Source organism: Canis lupus, chromosome 24 (genome assembly GCF_003254725.2).
Source record: "Canis lupus dingo isolate Sandy chromosome 24, ASM325472v2, whole genome shotgun sequence".
Taxonomy (NCBI): domain Eukaryota; kingdom Metazoa; phylum Chordata; class Mammalia; order Carnivora; family Canidae; genus Canis; species Canis lupus.
The window spans coordinates 3,398,674-3,417,983 of record NC_064266.1 but is presented as its reverse complement, the minus strand read 5'-3'; the positions used below and the strand labels follow the sequence as shown (position 1 = coordinate 3,417,983).

Below are 19,310 nucleotides of genomic sequence, written 5' to 3'. Positions count from 1 at the left end.
TTAAAAGATTTTATCTGAGAGAGAGCTGGGGGAGGAGCAGAGGAAAAAGCAGACTCCACACTGTCTGGAGCCCAATTTGGGGCTCGACCCCAGGAGCCTTGAGATCATGGGCCTGTACTGAAGTCAGATGCTAAACCAATGGAGTCACCTAGGCAATCCTAGAATTTTACTGGAATATAGTCATGCTCATTTGTATTCATATTGTTTCTGGTTATGATGCTATAATAGCAGAGCTGAGTAGTTGCACAAAGAACATGTGGCTCATGAAGCTAAAAGATTTCTCATGTGGCCTTTTACAGAGGAAGTTTGCCAGCCCCGGTGCCACTGGCTCTTACTGTTGCTGATGAGAAATACACTCTTAGTCTAATTTTTATTCTCTCATAGGCAGTTTATCTTTTACCTGGTTGCTTTCAGGTTTTCTGTTTTTAGTGTTTTGTAATTTCATTGCTAAATATTTAGGGTTTATTTTTATTTATTTTTATTTTTCTGCCCCTGAGGATTGAGGTCTTTCCTCAGTTCCAAAAAATCATTAGCCATTATTATCAAACAACATTTTATTTACTTATTTTTGGAATTCCTATAAGTTGTAGATGGAATTCCTATACCCATAGATGTTCTTTTTATTCTGTCTTACCTGTGTCTTCATTGCTTTCTATATTTTCTTTCTGTGATTTCGATATATTTCTGTGATTCTATCTAGAAAATTTCTTCATATCCGCCTTCTAGTTTATTCTCTTCAATCTTGACTAATGTTTTTAACCCATCCAGTTAAAGTTTAATAACCATATTTTCCATTTTAAAGTTTTTGTTCTTTTTCATAATTATTTCTCACGACTTTTCTCTTTCTACATTTCTAATAATTGTAAACATAGTTATGTCATCATCTCTTTCACAGATTATTATCTGAAGTTCCTGGGGACTTCCACACTACACAAGTAGCATGGGTTGGGATACACGCTACTTTGGCTTAGGATTTGGACTCCTCACAAGTGGTTTTGTTTTCTTTTGTTTTCTACCCAGAGCTATCGGTGGAGAAAGCTGCTTAACCACTTCCATGGGCTAGTGGGTTCAGTTTTTTTAGTCTCATTTATCAAGAAGTCCACCCCTCTGAGGTCCAGGTTGTATGCATGGCTTTAGTTTCAGTTCTTGGTTTCTGCTCTTGGCATGGAGGGTGGAAACTCTCGCCCTGAGGGCCTGTATCACATTTGATGATTCCAGTGAGCCTCTGTACACAAAGTCACTGCCACCTGGGTGGGAGATTTCCCTTTGCTTCTTCTCTTCCTCCTTTCCTTGTTTCCTTTTTTTTCCCAAAGCTCATTTATCTAATTATGCTTTCTTGTTTTATTTTATTGAAAATTTATATATAATTATAGCATTAGCTTACAACATCATGTTTCACAAACAGGAAGTCTCTTTCCAGTTTTGCTTTTAAGTTAAAACCAAAACCAGGAATGACAATATTTATGGCTAGTTTTGACAAGAATATAGACCTATTAATGTCCCATTTCTACCCAAAGTAGGTAAAAGATATTTGCAAATATGAAAATTTATTGTCTCTACTAATGCCATGTCTTTGTAGAAGGCACCTAATTTCACATCCACAGAGAGTATGGAAAATATTACTGAATACTTAATTGCTCAGATGGTAGTCAGCCAGGTTCTGATTGCCTCCTTTGAAATAATACTGTCATTTTATTGCTTGTTGCTCCTCTCCAATTTGGGAGTAAGGAGCCTTCAGGTGAAACCCTGTATGGAATATCTTCCTCCTGGGTCATTGTGCCCATCCAGCATGTATTGTGTTTCCCCTAACATAGAAGATACTGTCTGAAATTATATACATGCCAAACCCAAAGGAGAGGAGATTTCAGTTGGTCCAAAAAGTTTCACACCAGAATTTTAGATGAAAAAGGCCTGGATATGGGTATCAGTGATGATTGCACAGTGATGTAAATGTACTTAATGCCGCTGAACCATATGCTCAAAATGATAAAAATAGCAAATTTTATGTTTTGTATATTTTGCCACAATAAAAAGTCACAACTTCAGCCTTATATATAAAGTTTTATGTTTTTCACATTGAGAAAGTATTATGCATTGAGAAGATATAATGAAGAATGCATTGCTGTATTTAAAAATACTTTTTAAAATTAAATGTTAAGGAAGATTGACATTAGCGTTAGAACATGAAATCAGCTTATATTGCAGCTGGGCTATGTAAAGCCATCTTAGAAAGGAAATGTTATCAGGTCATCAAAACTTGACTGCCACTTTTTAAAGGTGTATTTGTTTATCAAAGAAAGAAAGTCTGTATTGCAAAGGGGATTGATTGGTCCTATGGTTGTCTACAACATAGAGATGCCCAGGAAACTATGAAGGTGCCACCTAAGCATTAGCCATCTCTTAGTTTCCTTGGCTTGACATCTCTGCAGTTAGATGAAGGTCCCCCAGACCTCAGGAGCGTCAAGTGACTTTTTGATGTTTACTATTTTGAATCCTGAGAACATTCCTGCTCAATAGTAATAATATTAATGATGATATGGCCAATATTTACTGAGCACATGTCAAACACTGCTTTCAGTGTTTTGCATATAACAACTCATTTATAAAACCTTTTACAATATGTGTATTATCTCTGATTTACAGATAAGGAAACCGAGGCACAGAGAGTTAAAGTAACTTGCTCAAAGTTACACAGCTAATCGGGGTTAGGAACTGGGTCTCATCTCTGGTACTCTGATTCCATAGCCATGGCCCCGTGTCACCTTCTGATAGCTGGGCTTTCCTTACAGTTATTCTGTAAAGAGAGAGTGTTATGGATGGCTTTGCCATGGGAAGTGTGGAGGCTAAACCAGCTTAAAGAAATGTTTACGTCTTCAGACTGTGAAGAAAATTTTGATCCACTATTTCTGATTTTGGGGATGTTGTTGTAAATATTAAGGTTTTCTTCCTTTGCAGAAGGTGAAGACCTGCCATTCTGAGCTCACATTTTCACAAGACAACACGAGGCTAGAATTGAGAGTAGACATGCTCCCCGGTTCACCTCAGTTACCCTGACACCAAGGCTGTGAGGCAGTGGCCACATAGCATACCTTGTTCTATCAAAGAAGAGGAAGTCAGACTTGTATTTAGCCTACATGACTTGTTTGTTAACTTACTGGGCTGCAGAAACATCTGGACCATCTGGCTGTTGACTTTTCCATCGTAAATGAAAAATTGGCAGTTTCTAACCCCTCCTTTCAGTTTCTGTGACCTTGGACAACGTAGGGCATCTGCAAGAGCTGCGTTTGCTTTGCAGGTGCTGATGGAGGCCTGCAAAAGTTGAGGGTGGTTTGAATTCACGAAGGAGAAGGCCACTAGATAAGGATTCTTGATGGCCACTTGCCACCTTGCTAAGTCCCCCTGCCTGACCCTACACCTTGCACCCTTAACATCCAACTGTTGATGGCTAAGAGCAGTCAGACTACAGTTCATGAACAGCAGTGGACTATGAGGGCAGGGGACCCTTGCCCACAGAGGCAGCCTGCAGGCTGCTTCAATGGGAGGAGTGCCAGGGGGCTGGACCAGAACTGCCCAAGGTTTGGTTTCTGACCAAATATGGGTATCCTGAGGCACGTCACTTCACTTCATGGGCCTCACTTTGCTCATCTGATGAAGGAGGGGCTTTGTCTCATGCCGTGTCAGACCCCTGCAGTGCCCAAGTTCTTTGGTACTTTGGCACATTGAAAATTATGTAAGGATGTACATATGTAAACAACAACAATAACAACAAAAAGCCAAATGATATAATATTGTGTTTTGAAAGAAAACCACACACGCTATATAATTCCACTCATGTGATACTCAAAACTTGGCAAAGATCATCTATGTGGTAGAAGTGGGAATTGTGATTACCTCTGAAGGGTTGACTGAACTGGGGGGGCCATGAAGCAGCCTTCCAGGGTGCTGGCCATGCTCCATATTGTTCCTAGGGTCAGCACAGTGGTGAATGGTAATGCCTGTTTTGAGCATACTGGCTAATACATAATAAAATGATTTTCCCTAGGAAAAAAAGAAGGAATGGAGGGACAGACAGAGGGAGGAGGGAAATAGAGAGAGAGAGACACACACACACACATATTGAGACATTAAAAGAGAGATTGAAATCAGTTTGTGGCCTGCTATTCCTGTCAGCAGCATTCCCCAAAGTGTCTTTCTGAAACATTAGATTCTCCACTGTTGGTGTCACTAGAAATTCTCCTCAGAAAAGCTGTGGGAAAGGCTGGGCTATACAAAGAAAGGAGGTACTTTATTATGGAGTTTCTCAAAGACTCTAATGGGCATGGTGGCCCCACAGGAAGGCCATCAGAAACAGCATTTCCTACACTTAATTGACCATGGAACTTTTTTTTTTTTTTTCTGTCTCAAAATATCTCTCAGGACTATTGCTTTTAGGGCTCCAGTTTGGGGAACTCTATTTGGAACATGGGCAGAAGTTGCCAGTATTTCCCCTGTAACTCTTGACCACATGCCATGGTGGCCAATTAAATAAAGAGGATTCTGAATCCGTAAATAACTCCTTTCAGTGTTTTTCAGTCCTATTGTTAGAGTATTAAAGTAGCTTTGTTAGGAACAAAGAGTGTAGTTGCAGAAATTTCTAGATGGGCCAGTTCTCAGAAACATCATTCTCCTGGAGAGAAACATGTGGCTGGTTTGCGATGACAGTCCTCCCACCAACTCCCAAGAGAAAATGTGTCCCACCAGTATTCAAATACCATGTTCACTCTGACCATACGGAAATTGAATTAATGTCTGATTTAGTAAGTACTGTAACTAGATTGGCTTGTCATCTCAAATTAATGGTGAACTCTTTTCTCTCTTTTTGAGACAGAATCAAAAATGTCAGTGCTCACTTCTCCAAGAGGAAAAGTAGAAGTGGTTCATTGCCGAAGAACAGAATCACAGGATATTTATTGTATCAAAAACCTCATTAGGAAATTTACCCAGAAGCTGTTTGGGAAGCTTAATATCATCTATCTTCTGTAAGTATGTAGCTAAGTAAGCCCAGAATGTTTATCAATTTTTTCCCTGGGAAAATAACTTTATTTTCTTTTGGGGTATGGGGAGATGTCTAGTCTCAGAACTTCTGGAATTGCATCTTGATGCCAGTGGCCTTCATGACTTTGAGCACGTGGAAGCACACACACAGACTTACTCAAGGGCCAGCACTCGCCCTATGTGAGTGTCGCCAATCTGGACATCCCGTTCATGTGAAGTAGGGTACATGTGCACAGACATGTTCTTGTGGCATTTCTCAAAGCTGTTGTCCCTTTGAATGTTGTGGAGGTAGTCTCAGCAGTTGACCTGGTTCTATGCACCTTCATCTTGGTTACAAGGTGGATACCAGACAGTATCCACCCTCAGAGGGAGACATTACCAGTAAAGAGGCATCTCTTGTCGATGTAGGTGCCCTCTGTGGCCTCCTTGGGCATCTTGAAGCCAGACTGATGTTTTTGTACTATGGTGGGAGCTTCTCCTTGCCAGTTTCTCCAAGCAGGACCCTCTTCTTATTCTGAAAGATGGTTGGCTGCTTTTGACAAGCATGTTTGGTCTGAATGTCTGCCATCTTCCTGGCCACTGAAAAAAGGCTGTTTATGAATTTTATCACATGTAAGGAGGGACCTCACTCCTTGTCTTACAGGGCTTTATGGTGAGGAAGTGGGCCCCAAGAAAATCTATCCTGCTGAGGAGATGTCCCAGAACAACCAATCTCTTAAGTTTCACAACAACCTGCAAGTTGAAAGGGTTTCTCATGGATTTTTGGATTTAGGCAGACTTGAGTTTTAATCTCAACTGCCCCACCCACTAGTAGAGTCACTTGGAGTAAGTTAATATCTGCTGCTAGTTTCGAGAATACTTTTTCTGTCAGGCTCTATCTATGTTTTGCTAGTATTGTCTTATTTACAACTCTGAGATAGCCACTATCTTGTCCATTTTACAGATGAGAAACTGGAGGTCAAGCAGTTAGTAAGCCACAATGCCCAGATTTGTTCTTAACCATTGCTATTAAAATGGTCTTCTAGGGTAGCCCTGGTGGCGCAGTGGTTTAGCACCGCCTACAGCCAAGGGCGTGATCCTGGAGACCCGGGATCGAGTCCCACAGTGGGCTCCCTGCATGGAGCCTGTTTCTCCCTCTCCCTGTGTCTCTGCCTCTCTCTCTCTGTGTGTGTCTCTCATGAATAAATAAATAAAATCTTAAAAAAAAAATGGTCTTCTAAACTTCAAAATATGCATAGATTTTTCCTGTTTTTTTTTTGTTGTTGTTGTTCACTAGACTGTAACTATTCTATAATCTATTCCTTATTATTTTTGTTGAAAAAGATAAAAAGATAGCTCACTATTTTAGATTTCATAAAGCTTCACATTTAAATCCAGTTGAAATGTTTAAACTAAGAAGCCAGCCTAAGACATTAGAATTTGTGGTTTCTGCTCATCACACTGATTAATGTAATGTAAATAGACATAATTTTGTGGGAGAGCAGCAGGGCAACATGTATAAAATTCTTTAAAAATGTGTATATCAATTAAATGATTCCATTTTTTGCCATTATGGTGGATTAAACACCTTAGTGATGTCCTCTGGATGAAAACAACATGCCGATACACACACGTGAACACAAAAGTTAAGGACTGTACAGAGAATATTATCCAAATGAAATCAGAAACTTTAGGAAAACAGCAGGAATCGATGCCACCTTCTCCTTGAGGATTTTTGCTACATTCTAGAGACCTCCTGCTTCTGTTTTGACAGCTTTGCAAAGAACAGAAGATAAATACTCCCTCCACCTAAGGAGGGAAGTATTAGATCCTTTTGTATAAAACTGGGTTGCTCATTATAAGGATGAATGAGCCAGAAAACCACTGCTGAAGCTGGGACAGTAAGGAAACTAGCCTTTTTTAACTTCAGCATGGAATGAAGGTGGACAAAGCCGTTAAGAATTTGTAAGCATGTGTTCATTTAAGGTCCATACTAATTATCTATGTAATCCCAAAAAGCTTCAAAACCTCCTAGATAATGAGTGCAATTTCAGACAAAAGCTATGTTTGTTTACCAGTCGACTGAATAAAGCAAACAAAGTGGAGAATTTGATTAAAAGTGGTCTCAGATTAGTAGTGTGTCCTGGAAACTGGCTGAAATAACACAAATCAGGTCTGAAGGATGGAGCTTCAACTCAAACTTCAAATAATGCACACAGAGTTCTAAGTGATATGCACTCACAGTCAAAAGTCGCAAGGAAACATGCACCATCACTGAAAACCAGTAACAAAAAATATATAGCAGAATCAGACTCTCAAAGACTTCATATCTTAACTCAGTCAAAGAATATAAAATAACTATGCTTACTATGTCTACAGTAAAAAGATACATTTGAAAAGACCATAAAAGTGAATAGTGATATTTGAAAAAAAAGTCAAACCATCTAGAAGTGAAACTATAATTAAAAGCTCATTGGATGAATTAAATATCATAACAAAGTTGAAGACGGAAGTAGCAAACTGGGGGACCAATACCGATAAATTATCCAAAATTCAGCACAAAAAGACAGAGGCAAAAAAAATAATGGAACAATTAACAGTTACGGTTGGGTCTAATCAGACTTCTAGAAGGAGACAATGGGAAGTATAAGAGGCAATATATGAAGAGATCATGGCTGACAGCTTTCAGGATTGTTGACAACACCAATTCTTAGATCTAGAAAACTCAGTGAATCCCCAACAGGATAAATGCACAGAGAAATCCACAGCTAAGCACATCATAATGAAAGCAAAATGCCAAAGCTGAACAGAGGATCTGAAAAATAATTGGAAAAGGCAAGTTGCCTACAAACAGCTGAAGATTAAACTAGTAATGATTTCTCAGTAGCTACTATGGTAGCCAGAGATAGTAGAATGTCTTCAATATTAGAAAATAGCACCACATTAAAATTGTGTACCCAGGGAAACAGGTGGTTATTTTTTTTTTAAGATTTTATTTATTTATTCATGAGAGACAGAGAGAGAGAGGCAGAGACACAGGCAGAGGGAGAAGCAGGCTCCATGCAGGGAGCCCGACATGGGACTGGATCCCAGGTCTCCAGGATCATGCCCTGGGCCAAAGGTAGGTGCTAAACCACTGAGCCACCTGGGCTGCCCGGGAAACAGGTTTTTAATATCTAGGGAAAAATGAATGCATTTTCAGACAAACAAAAACTGAGCTTATCAATAAACCCTGAATAAAGGGAATTCCCCAGAATGTACTCTAGGCAGAAGGAAGAATATCTCATCTGAAGAGCCAAGATACAAGAAAGTGAACAAATATATGCATAAATAAGTTGGTAGGTCTAAGAAAAAAATCAAACTTGCATAAAGAAGTAATGATAATGACTTATATAGATACTAAATATAAATAGTAAGATATAAGATATAAATAATAAGTTAGGTAAAATACAGAACCAAAACAGATAAATTGGCAAGTGTGCAATTAGAATGAAAATACTCTTAAAAGTATTATTCAAGAGGAAGACAGTACTCAAAGGAACCCCCCTCCCTCCCAGGAACCACATATCCAAGCCTATTATGGGGTACATTATTAAATCTTACTGAACGACATCAAAAAAGACCTAAATAAATGAAGAGGTATACCATGTTTTGGATAGGAATAGTTAATAACATAAAGAAGTCAATTCTCCTCCAATCAATATCCTAATAGGAATATTATTGAAGTTGATAATATGGGTGTGAATTTATACAAGGGGGCAAAGGGCCAGAGCAATTTGAAAGAAGAAAAATAAGGTGGGGAGATTTGCCCAACTAAAGACTCATAGATATAGTAATCAGGACAAGGAATTAGAGATCGCAGAAAGAGATCCACACATTTATGAAAACTTGATGACCACAGTAGTGGGGAAATAGTACTGGGACAATTTGTTAGCCATGTGGACAATAGAATAAATGTAAAGACCAACCTCCTGTCTTTCAAACAAAACAAAAACCCCCCAAAACCCCCCAGAAACGATTCTGGTGAATTTATGCTTTAAATGTACAAAACAGCTAACATTGTTGATGGAATCTCCTAGATTCCAAATTCATTTCTAGCTTCCTGATGGATGTCACCCCTTGGCTACCTAGTAGGTGCTTCCCACCCAGCACCATAATCACCTGCCTTCAAACTACTCTGTCCATACTTTCCCCATCTGAGTAACTCCAGCAACTCCAGCCTTTCACTTACTTGGACCCAAAACCCTGGTGTCACCTTGACTCTTGCTCTTACTTCCTATACCAGCAGAGTTGTCAGCTCCACCTTCAGAATCCAGAACCTGGCTGCTGCTTTCCACTTGACTTCTGCTGAGCTGAGTTGTGAGGCACCGGCATTCTCACTCGAGTATTTCAACATCCCCTCTCTGGTCTTTGCTTCCACCTTGGCATCAACCCTTGCTCATCACCCCTCTCCCGCCCCCTTTCCCCACTGCCCCAGCAAATTATTCTCAACATAATAGCCAAAGTGACACTGTTCACACCAGCTGGATCCTGTTGTGCTCTGCTCAAAACCCTCCACTGGTTTGCCATGTGCTTGCCATGATCTGGTGTAGAGCCCACCCTTTTCCTTTTTGATCTCACCATCCTTGAGCTCCACTGAGTTCTTTAATTTTTCCTGGAACACCCCAGGCAAATGTGTGCCTCAGCTTACAGTTACAGAGGAGTTTCCATCACACCTCAAACACTACCTTCTCTTGGAAGAGCACCTGCACACACCTGCAAGCTTCATCTTCTTCCCCATGTTTTTCTTCACAGCACTTGTCCCCATCTGACATTCTGTGCATTTTAGTTAGGTTTTTTGTTGTTGTTGTGTTTTGTTTTGTTTTCAAAATTGGCCTGTCTCTATTCACTAGAACATCAGCTCCATGATGGCAGGGATTTTTGCCTGTTCCCTGCTGTGTCCCTGGGGCCTAGAAAAAAGATTGGCACTTGGTATGTATTCAGTAAATGTTTGTTGCATTAATGAATAAATTCACCACTAGCCATGTGATTTTGCAAAACCTCCCTAAGCCTTAGCATCCTCCTCTGTGAGATGGACGATTGTACCTAATTTACAGGATGAGTGGGACAGTGAGAATAGTTGTTAAATACAGGGCCATGCTTAGCTCCTAGGAGGTGCTCATAGCTATTCTCCTCCTTTCCTCTGGTTCTGCCTTTAAGGGAGCAAGGACTAGGGTCAGATAGAGGCAAGCTTTTCTATTCTCCCTCCCTTCCTTTCTTATCAGCTAGGCAGTCATAGAACAGGATGAAGCACTGCTTTATCAGTACAATGGAATTTTCTTACATATATATCGTTAAAACAACAATCTGCAGAACATGGCACAAAGGGAGGCATGATTGCCTCTGAGAAGGAAAAGCAAGTGGCAGGGGGCCACTGTATACTGTAATTTACTACATTAATAAATTTCTGCATGTAAATAAACTATAAGCCCCCAGCTCAGTAGCAAATGTGCACGTCTAACTTGCCCCTCCTGGGGTGAAAGTGGATCATAGCTGGCCTGAGCAGGAGGGTATGTGATTGTCCTGTCCATGTGATCACCAGTGATCCATGTGATCAGTTGCCAATGGCCCATCCTTTTAGGGGGTATTCAGACCATAGCATGTGGGATGGAGGTGGACTTACAACTGGGGCCTTTCTACAGATGTTTTTTCAAAAACCTTCCACAGAGTTGTGTTTCCAAATCCTATACACAGCCACATACTAATTACCTGAAAGTTCTTGACAGCCAGTTGTTTCTGAAGATGAGCTTCACACTGCTGCTGGGTCTTGGAGTGGCTGTCAGCGTAGCTCAAATCCACATGTCTAATGTGTTTATGTGTTTTCTGAATTGACAGATATGAAAAGCATAGCTTATGCCATGTGGGAGTAGAGTAGTGAAAGGCTTTTTTTAAAAATTAATGTTGAAATGGGATCCTAATAACTAAAAAGGTTGTGACCTACTTTAGAAGCCAGCATATCTTCAGAAGTAAAAAGTAAATTTACATTTTCATCAGTGTCCTGGAGCTCCCCAGATAGTTGGTACTCAGCCCATGCAGCCTTTCATTTTTCTTTCTTTCTTTTTTTTTTTTTTTAAATTTATGATAGTCACACACAGAGAGAGAGAGAGAGGGGCAGAGACACACGCAGAGGGAGAAGCAGGCTCCATGCACCGGGAGCCTGATGTGGGACTCGATCCCGGGTCTCCAGGATCGTGCCCTGGGCCAAAGGCAGGCGCTAAACCGCTGCACCACCCAGGGATCCCGCCTTTCGTTTTTCAATTCAGGTAACTCCCATTCCCTTGGCAGGCCAACCCCAAGGCTTAGAGACCCATTTTACAAGCATTTCTAAATTTGATGGTTTCTTTCCTAGTTTTATTGAGTTTCATTAAATTACCTGCTGGCTCAGTCACAGATGTAGGAATGAATACAACTGACCTCACCTGAAAACCCTGCTAAATGGTAGGGGAGAAAATGAGCAGATTGGGCATAGCAGATGAGTGGGGAAAGAGCCAAAAGAATTGGCCACATCGAGTGCACATGTCACAGTGCAAAGGGCTGGAGGGGGAAGGAAACCATGACAGGCTCTGGGAACACCCAGATCTGTGTCATTTGTGCTGCTTAATAAAGCAAAAAATGTGGATACTGTTTCACCAAGATTTCCGTCAAGTTCAGTTCAATAAAAGGAGTTTTGGCTAAAGGAAAATTCGCTAAACCAAGTGAACAAATGAGACATTACTTTAATGAAAAGAACTGTGATTTTGCTTGCTGGATAATATCCTTGAGCTTTAATGTATTTTGTGTGAATACTTTTAATGTATTTTGTGTGAATATTTTGTGTGAATTTTGTATTTTGGGTGTGTGTGTATTTTTTTATTTGACTTATTCCAAAGAATAATTCTAAACCCAGCTTTTAAAAACAAGCCTCTCCCATTACCTTTTTCCTTCTCTCTCTTCTTTTCCCCTACAATGATTTTTATCTGTCCCAAAGAGGACTCATGTTAAGAGGTAATAAGAAGTGGAAATTATACATACAAAAGGATAATGCTATAAAAGTTACTTTCTTGCACTCAGCCATTTGGAAATTGAAGTGCATTTTCCCATTGAAACGATGTTACTCATGGCTGGCTTCCCAGGCCAACCCACAAAAGCCTATTTAATCTATAATGTCTGTGTGGTATAGTACTGTGCTAATTGTACTATGGAACCCAACCACCACCCTGTTTTCCCATGGATAAATGTGTTTCAAGTTCAAATTGGGATTTCAGGAACACATTTCCCTTGTTTCCCTGAGGGGATGGTAGCTGCCTTGGCCCAGCTCTTGCCCGTTTCCTCCTCCTCCATCACTACCATCATCGCCGGGTCCTGTGCTCTGGGCATTTTCTCATCTGAATTAGAGTGAGGGCTATCTGTGAAGCAGTAAGTCATGGCTGTGGGAGCCTGGGGCAGAGGAGTCCAGAGGACCAGGAGCAGGAGGGAACCACTCCAGGAGTGTTAAGAGGGGCAGGGCTTTGGTGAAGCAGACTGGAGAGGTTGTGGGGCTGCATCCTTTTGCTAATTAGCCCCCTATGTGGATAGTGTATTCTTGGGACCTGAGGGCAGTCCACTATTTTCTTTCCGTGATAGCCAGCACTAGGGCAGGGACCTTGGGGTAGGTGCACCCAGAGGAAGTCCTCTATGGCTGAAGAGTGGATCTCCTGTGAGAGGAGACAGTGGCTGTAGGTGCTGAGATTGACATCCCTAGCATGATGTTTCCCCAAAGTGTCTATACTTCTGTTGGTACCCAAGGTGATTTGTCTAGATACACACAAGAACAAGTTTTGTTCTAAATTGATTTTTTTATGGTTATCTTCAGAACAAGGTATACTGCTTTTCCATTTATGATGTTAGAAGTTCCTATGGAAATGGTCTTATCTAAGCCAAAAGTGAACTAATTTGAAGAAAAAAATGAAGCACAGGAAGTGCCCGTGTATGAGAGACTGCTTTTTGGTGAACGGCTCTAGTAAGGTGGTATGCTGTCAAGTGGGGAAAAAAAGCAGACTACAACGTATGGGTTATGTGATGCCATGTTGAAAAACTTACAAAGTACATTTCATTGTATAATTACTCTCAAAATCTGGTGAGTTAGACACCAAAATATCAACACTGGTTACCTATGGAAGTGGTACGGAGGATGACTTTTCTAATTAGTTTTTCTCTTCTTGTGATTACTTTCTGGTTTTGATTGCAGTCACAATTGTTACTTTAATGATGAAAATATAACTGGAGAGCATCTAGAACTTTCTCTCTGTGCTTTCCATTACCTTTTCTCCTCCTCAGTTACATGCTATCTTTGTCCCCTTACTAAGGAATAAACTTTGTTTTTTGAAAGGATATTTAAGTCTTTTTTTTCCTCCAAATTAAGATACCAGTAGATCTTACCCAGCTGAAAAAATGAAAACTGCATCTCAATTTATATATAAATGGTTCTCCATGCAGTAAACTATAGACTCTCTCTGAGTCAGAGTTCTTGCTATCACCCCAGACAGCATGACAGGGTAGCATTTGAAAGTTGCCTTTGGAAAAAGAAAAAAAAAAAAAAAGATATCCCTTTGGGACAACCACCAGAATAAGAATTGGAAAACCTGCTTCTCTACCCTTGTCTCTTTTAGCTTGCTGGGTTGCCTTAGCTTAAGCCAGACCCCTGAGGGTCTTCATCCTGCAGGTGGATCAGCTGATAGATACTCATATCCCATAAGAATCCATCAACCCAGGAGGCATGGGCTCAAGGTTTGCAGAAATTGGTTAGGATAGCTGACAGAGGTGAGGCTAAATTTTCGGCTTTTCTGCTTTGCATAGCTGACCAACTCATCCCAATTTGCTCAGGACTTGTATTCCCAATGGCTCCATGTCCTGGGGACCTTCTCAGAATCAGGTAAACAGGAACAGTTGGCCACTCTAACTTTACATGTTTAAGCCAACACAGTGGAATTGACAAGGTGCAAAGTATAGGGAAAATTATAGCCAATCTCCAAGGGAAGGGTATTGGACACTTCATGTAAATACAACGTCTTTCTAATGAAATGTAATTTTCAATAAAAATTTAATTGGTAGCCCCAGATGTCCTGAAAGATGTGCTCTCAAAGTTGCTGCCACATTTTTCCCCTCTTCTAGAGGTTTCATTATGCAACGGTAAGTTTCAGTAACTAGGCTGCAATAACCAAAGGAGGGGATAAAAGTAACATCACCTCATCTACCTTTTGGTAATCTTTGTCATGTGTGCAGTTTTAATCATTTCCACAGGGAAAAGGCAAACCTTGCTGTTACCCTCTGCAATGACAAAGAGGAGATCATGGCCCAGGCTACCTTTGTGGACTATCCCAACTGGAATGTCTCCAATCAGGACAACTGGTTATCCGTGTTCCAGGAACTTGACAGTGAAATCCCGTGCACAGTAAGCAATTACACACAATTCTTATTAGAACAGCCTTAATTTTGAAAGGAAGTCCTACGTTTGCACATATGTCTTATCAGTTTTGAGGCGGAGCAGTTCAAAACTCAAAACAGAAAGTGACATCGTGACAGTTAGAAACAAAGTTAGCTGTTGGAGAGGAAAGGTGAATCCAAGAGCAAGAGGCTGGAGGGGATGCACAAGAGAAGATAATAGATGAGTCAGCTGGTGGCAAGACATAGGTCACACCTTTGCAGATCTAGGAGGGAGCGAGGGTCAGATGTGTGCTTCCCAGTTCTTCACACTGTGCCCCCACTGTCCAAAGTCTTTTTAAAATTTTTTTTACATTGAAATATACTTGACATGCAATTTTACATTAGTTTCAGGTGTACAACAGAGCGATTGGACAGCTCTGTGTGTTATGCTATGCTCATGTCAAGTGTAGCTAGCACCTGTCACTTTACAATGCAATACCATTGACTATATTACCTATGCTGAAACGTTCATCCCTGTAACTTACTCACTCATTCTGTAACTGGAAGCCTGCACCTCCCACTCCCCTGTACCCCTTTTGCCCATCTACCCCCCTCACCAGCTAGTATGGCTGGTGAACATACTAGCCATCACCATATGTTCTCTGTATTTATGGATATGTTTCTGTTTTTTTTTTTCATTTGTTCGTTTGTGTTTTATTTTTTTTATTTTTTATTTTTTTGTGTTTTAGATTCCACACTTAAGTGAAATCATTTGGTATTTGTCTTTCTCTACCTGACTTATTTCACTTAGTGTAATACCTTCTAGGTCCTTTTATGTTGTCACAAATGGCAAAATCTCATTTTTTGAGTAATATTTCATTGTGTGTGTATGTACATAGTATATATGTATATGTATATATATTCTATCCTTCCATCAGTCAGTGGACATTTAGGCTCAGTGTCTGAAGTCTTTGATATGCTGGGAGGGCACCAGACTTTACACCTTTGCCCCTGTAACAATGATAATAGATTTTTGTCTATTATCAGATTCTTGTCTCTGTAATTTTCAAGGTGTACTCTTGGAGTCTGGCTCATTTGATGTCTTCTAGATGTGACCACATTACAACCTGTTGGCAGCTGGACTTGGTATCTGGTGTCAAATCTGAGCTTTCTCTGCCCTCAGCCTGCCAGAGCCAGGCCCGCATATGGCCCCAGTTCTTTAGAGAGCGCCCCAGTTCTGTAGAGAGCTAGAAGCCAGGTCTGTGGGTAGCATGCTTGTCTATCAGTGGAATTCAAGACTGTGTCTCCAGAACCCTAGGGAATGCCAATTGTGTGAATGAGGAAGTTCACCCCTGCCATGTACACATGTATGTGCACACACATACAGGCCCATGTGCACCCCAACATGTTATCCAGCATTTTTAAAAAAGATTTATTTATTTATTCATGAGAGACAGAGAGAGGGAGAGAGAGAGAGAGAGAGGCAGAGACACAGGCAGAGGGAGAAGCAGGCTCCATGCAGGGAGCCCGACGTGGGACTCGATCCCAGGTCTCCAGGATCCCACCCTGGACTGAAGGCAGCACTAAACCGCTGAGCCACCGGGCCTGCCCACAAATCTCTTTAAAAACTGGGAAGATTTAACCTAAAGTCACGTCTGCATCTTGCTACTCTGAGTTTCCAGCTTTCAGGTTTTCTGGATCCCAAGAGTAATATTTGATTCTGACTCTGGGAATGTTGAACAAAACAAGCCATTGGATTCATAACATGGCATCTGCCTTCCATCCTTCAAATTCATAAGAGAATCTTTTTCTTGTGTCACTTGAATAGAGCAGCAGCTGCTGACTCAAGAGCCCTGGGGAATGGGTGATTGTCTTTCACTTGGCATAGACACCCCCGAGGACAAGACTACTGAGTTAATAATCGATTTCACTCCCCTGCAGGCACTTCCCTGCCCAGAGCCCCATTCGCAAGGGCAGAAAGAAGGGCTGGATGCATTGGATTCATTTACAGTGCCTGTTTCCTTGAATTATTCTAGGCTAGGAGGACAGAAGGCAGCGAATGGAGTCAGTGAGATTGCTTGAAAGCTGCCTGAGTGTCTCATCACTTTAGACATAGAATATCACCCCCAAAAAATGGGCAGCTCTGAGCCTGTGGCCACCCCCAAATCCTTCTCCCACCTCCCATCCTGCTCTGATAACAGCCGAAATGCTGACTCAGCCTTCAATCTTGTTTTCTTTCCTTGTGCAGCCTCTGAACACATTGTTCATGCACCTCTTTGTGGCCGTGGATGAGTATTCTGTTGGCTGCTGCAGAGAGATTATTCGGTGAGTGGCTGGGGTCTTGCAGATGGTGACATCAGGGGGCTGGCCGGCAGTCCCATAGACAAAATGCATTAATGCCAAAATGACACGAAAGAGACTATGTGCAAAAGGACTATGTCCTTTCAAAAGACGTGAAATTCTTTGAAATGTTTAATTTGCTTGTAACCTATGGCTGTATTAGAGCATCTATGTTGAACAGCAGTAATATTTCTGAAAGAAAATCTATTTCTTTGAGCACTCCCTTCAACACACATCTTTAACTACCATCATTTGAGGCAAATAGGTAGTGCAGTCATTTAAAAAAAATGCATTTGGGGCGGAAGAGTAAAGCGTCATAGGTTTGGATGTTTCTAAAAATAGTTTTCCTCAATCTTACCTTTAGAAATGTCTATTAACCTGACAGACTGCAGAAGCATCCTGAACAATATGGTGTGTCGAAATATGATCAGGCAGGCTACTGGGTGATGTCTGACAGCCTGCACAGACATTTGGGGGTGGTGGCCTCAGCTTTCAAGTCACTTTGTAATGTCACACCAGACCATCCAGATGCCAGGTCAAAGGTTAATGTCAGTAGAAATATGGTGTGCCACATGAATATGGCACTGTTTATTCTCTGTACCTCCATGGAACAGACAGAAAAGAGTCCGTTTGGAATTTAAGGAGTAGAGAAGGAAAAGAAATTGCCTTGAAGATGTTCTTGCCTTTGCAGGCAAGGAGCAAAGGAGCTTATGTGGATTTATGAATATCTGATGTTTTTAGTGAAGGCATTTTTCTCAAACAGGGCCAGCTAATGGGATTTCTTTGTTATTAACACCTGTCCCACTGTCTCTTCCCCTTGCCAGGACCGTGTATAAGGCAGTGCCAGAACTGTACTTCATATTTCTCATAGTGCCATCCTACATGAGCTTAGGTAAGGTCTATGCAACTACCTCCCCAGCTGCCAATGTAGGAAATTCATGTTTAAAATGGTGCTTGGGGAATGGGAATAAGAATGACTTCCAGGTCCTAAATACATCATGTGCCTGTTTGATCAGAACAATTAAAATACAATTTAGAATGGAAGCTACATTTTGTTCTGAAGTCCTAAAGTTATTCCTTGGTAAAATGAGACCCCATTTCTTTGTCTCTGTGATTTAGGCTCAACTCTCATAACTGTGTTTGAGCAAGTGGGAAACATTCCAAGTCTGATGTATGATGAGGACTTTGCTGTGCATATATGTCACAGGCATCGCCATTACCCTCAGCTGCACATCCGCAATGCCAGGTAAAGCTAGAGCTGTGCCTTTTCCTTTCTAAGTTTTACCTGGACAGTTACTTTACAAAGAGTTGCAAATTACCAGTTCTTATTGTGGGTGATTATAGCTTGGATTAAATTGTTTTATAATACCTATAAATATTACTTCATTTGGAGATGTTTACAGTTTCCCTTACTGACATAATTTACAGGACTAAATATCTAATGAGACTCATTTGGTGCTGTGTGGCCAGCAAAGTTGTGCATTTACTACTTACACATTTCTGAACACACACAATCCTTGGCCCCACACTGGGTGAAATAACTTTCAAATAAACTTAAAAATGAATCTGCCTATTTAGTTTTCCCAATAAAGCCCACCTATTTTCCGACAGTCAGTGAGTCAGGAGCCTATTGACCCCAAAGAGAAGTTTTGGAAGTTGAAGGTCTTTACCATCAGTGGGCCCAGTGACATGCCCCAAAGTTCAGCAGCCTTAAGGAAATGGCTGTGGCAGATTCTATTTTCCAAAAATGGCGGCAACACCATCTTCCATCCTGCAAGCTGTCCTAAAGGTGATCTTGGGAGACCATTGTGCTGGAGAGGCCACATGTTGGCCCTGAGGTCGAGCCCTAGCATGGCTCCCACTTACAGCATCGACTGCCAGCTATGTGAATGAGCCATTGTGGACGTCCAGCCAAGGAGAGTCCCCCCAATATCTGGAGCCCAGCTGACATGTAAATGCAGCCCCAGGAGAGACCCCAAGTGAGGACTGACCAACTCAGTCCTCCCAGACTTCTGACTCACAAAATTGTGAGCAAAATAAAAGAGCTTTTTGAAATAAAAGTGCATATGAAATCATTTCACAAGGGTGGTTGCTTAGTCTTATCAGTGGAGAATAAGCTGTGTCTTGGGTAAACTGTTGCCCTGAATGCTGGATTTCTTTAGAAAGCATTAAAATTAGGGTGCCTGGATGACTCAGTTAGTTAAGGGTCTGCCTTTGGCTCAGGTCATGATCCCAGGGTCCTGAGATCGAGTCCCCCATCGGGTTCCCTCCTCTTTGGGGAACCTGCTTCTCCCTCTTCCTCTGCCTGCAGCTCTCCCTGCTTGTGTTCTCTCTCTGTCAAATAAACAAATAAAATCTTTTAAAATAATAAATAGATTAATTAATTAATTAATTAATTAAATTTAAGTTTTTAAAAAGTGCCAGGCATGTAGTATTATGGCATAATTGTTAAGAATTTACTGTGACAGCATCAGATTTAGATACTGATCTTAATTTGACTACTCACCAGATGGGTTAATTTAAAAAAGGAACTTGAC

The 19,310-nt window shown here is 41.1% G+C and overlaps 1 protein-coding gene and 1 pseudogene across 9 annotated transcripts in view; one reads left to right on the top strand and one right to left on the bottom strand.

Moving 5' to 3' along the window:
* Positions 1 to 19,310, top strand: part of CFAP61 (cilia and flagella associated protein 61) — a 278,254-nt gene that overhangs the window by 2,187 nt on the left and 256,757 nt on the right. For 6 of the 9 annotated variants that reach the window (XM_049100272.1, XM_025469131.3, XM_025469128.3 and 3 more), the window contains exons 2-6: positions 4,868 to 5,018; positions 14,293 to 14,461; positions 16,682 to 16,758; positions 17,598 to 17,665; positions 17,893 to 18,019. In XM_049100272.1, coding sequence (XP_048956229.1) covers positions 4,876 to 5,018; positions 14,293 to 14,461; positions 16,682 to 16,758; positions 17,598 to 17,665; positions 17,893 to 18,019 — 584 coding nt within the window. In that variant the 5' untranslated portion in view covers positions 4,868 to 4,875. Of the gene's footprint in view, positions 1 to 4,867; positions 5,019 to 14,292; positions 14,462 to 16,681; positions 16,759 to 17,597; positions 17,666 to 17,892; positions 18,020 to 19,310 lie in introns of those variants that run through there. The other 3 variants (XM_049100274.1, XM_049100273.1, XM_049100276.1) reach the window with 2 other exon arrangements.
* Positions 5,114 to 5,602, bottom strand: LOC112673509 (40S ribosomal protein S11-like; annotated as a pseudogene).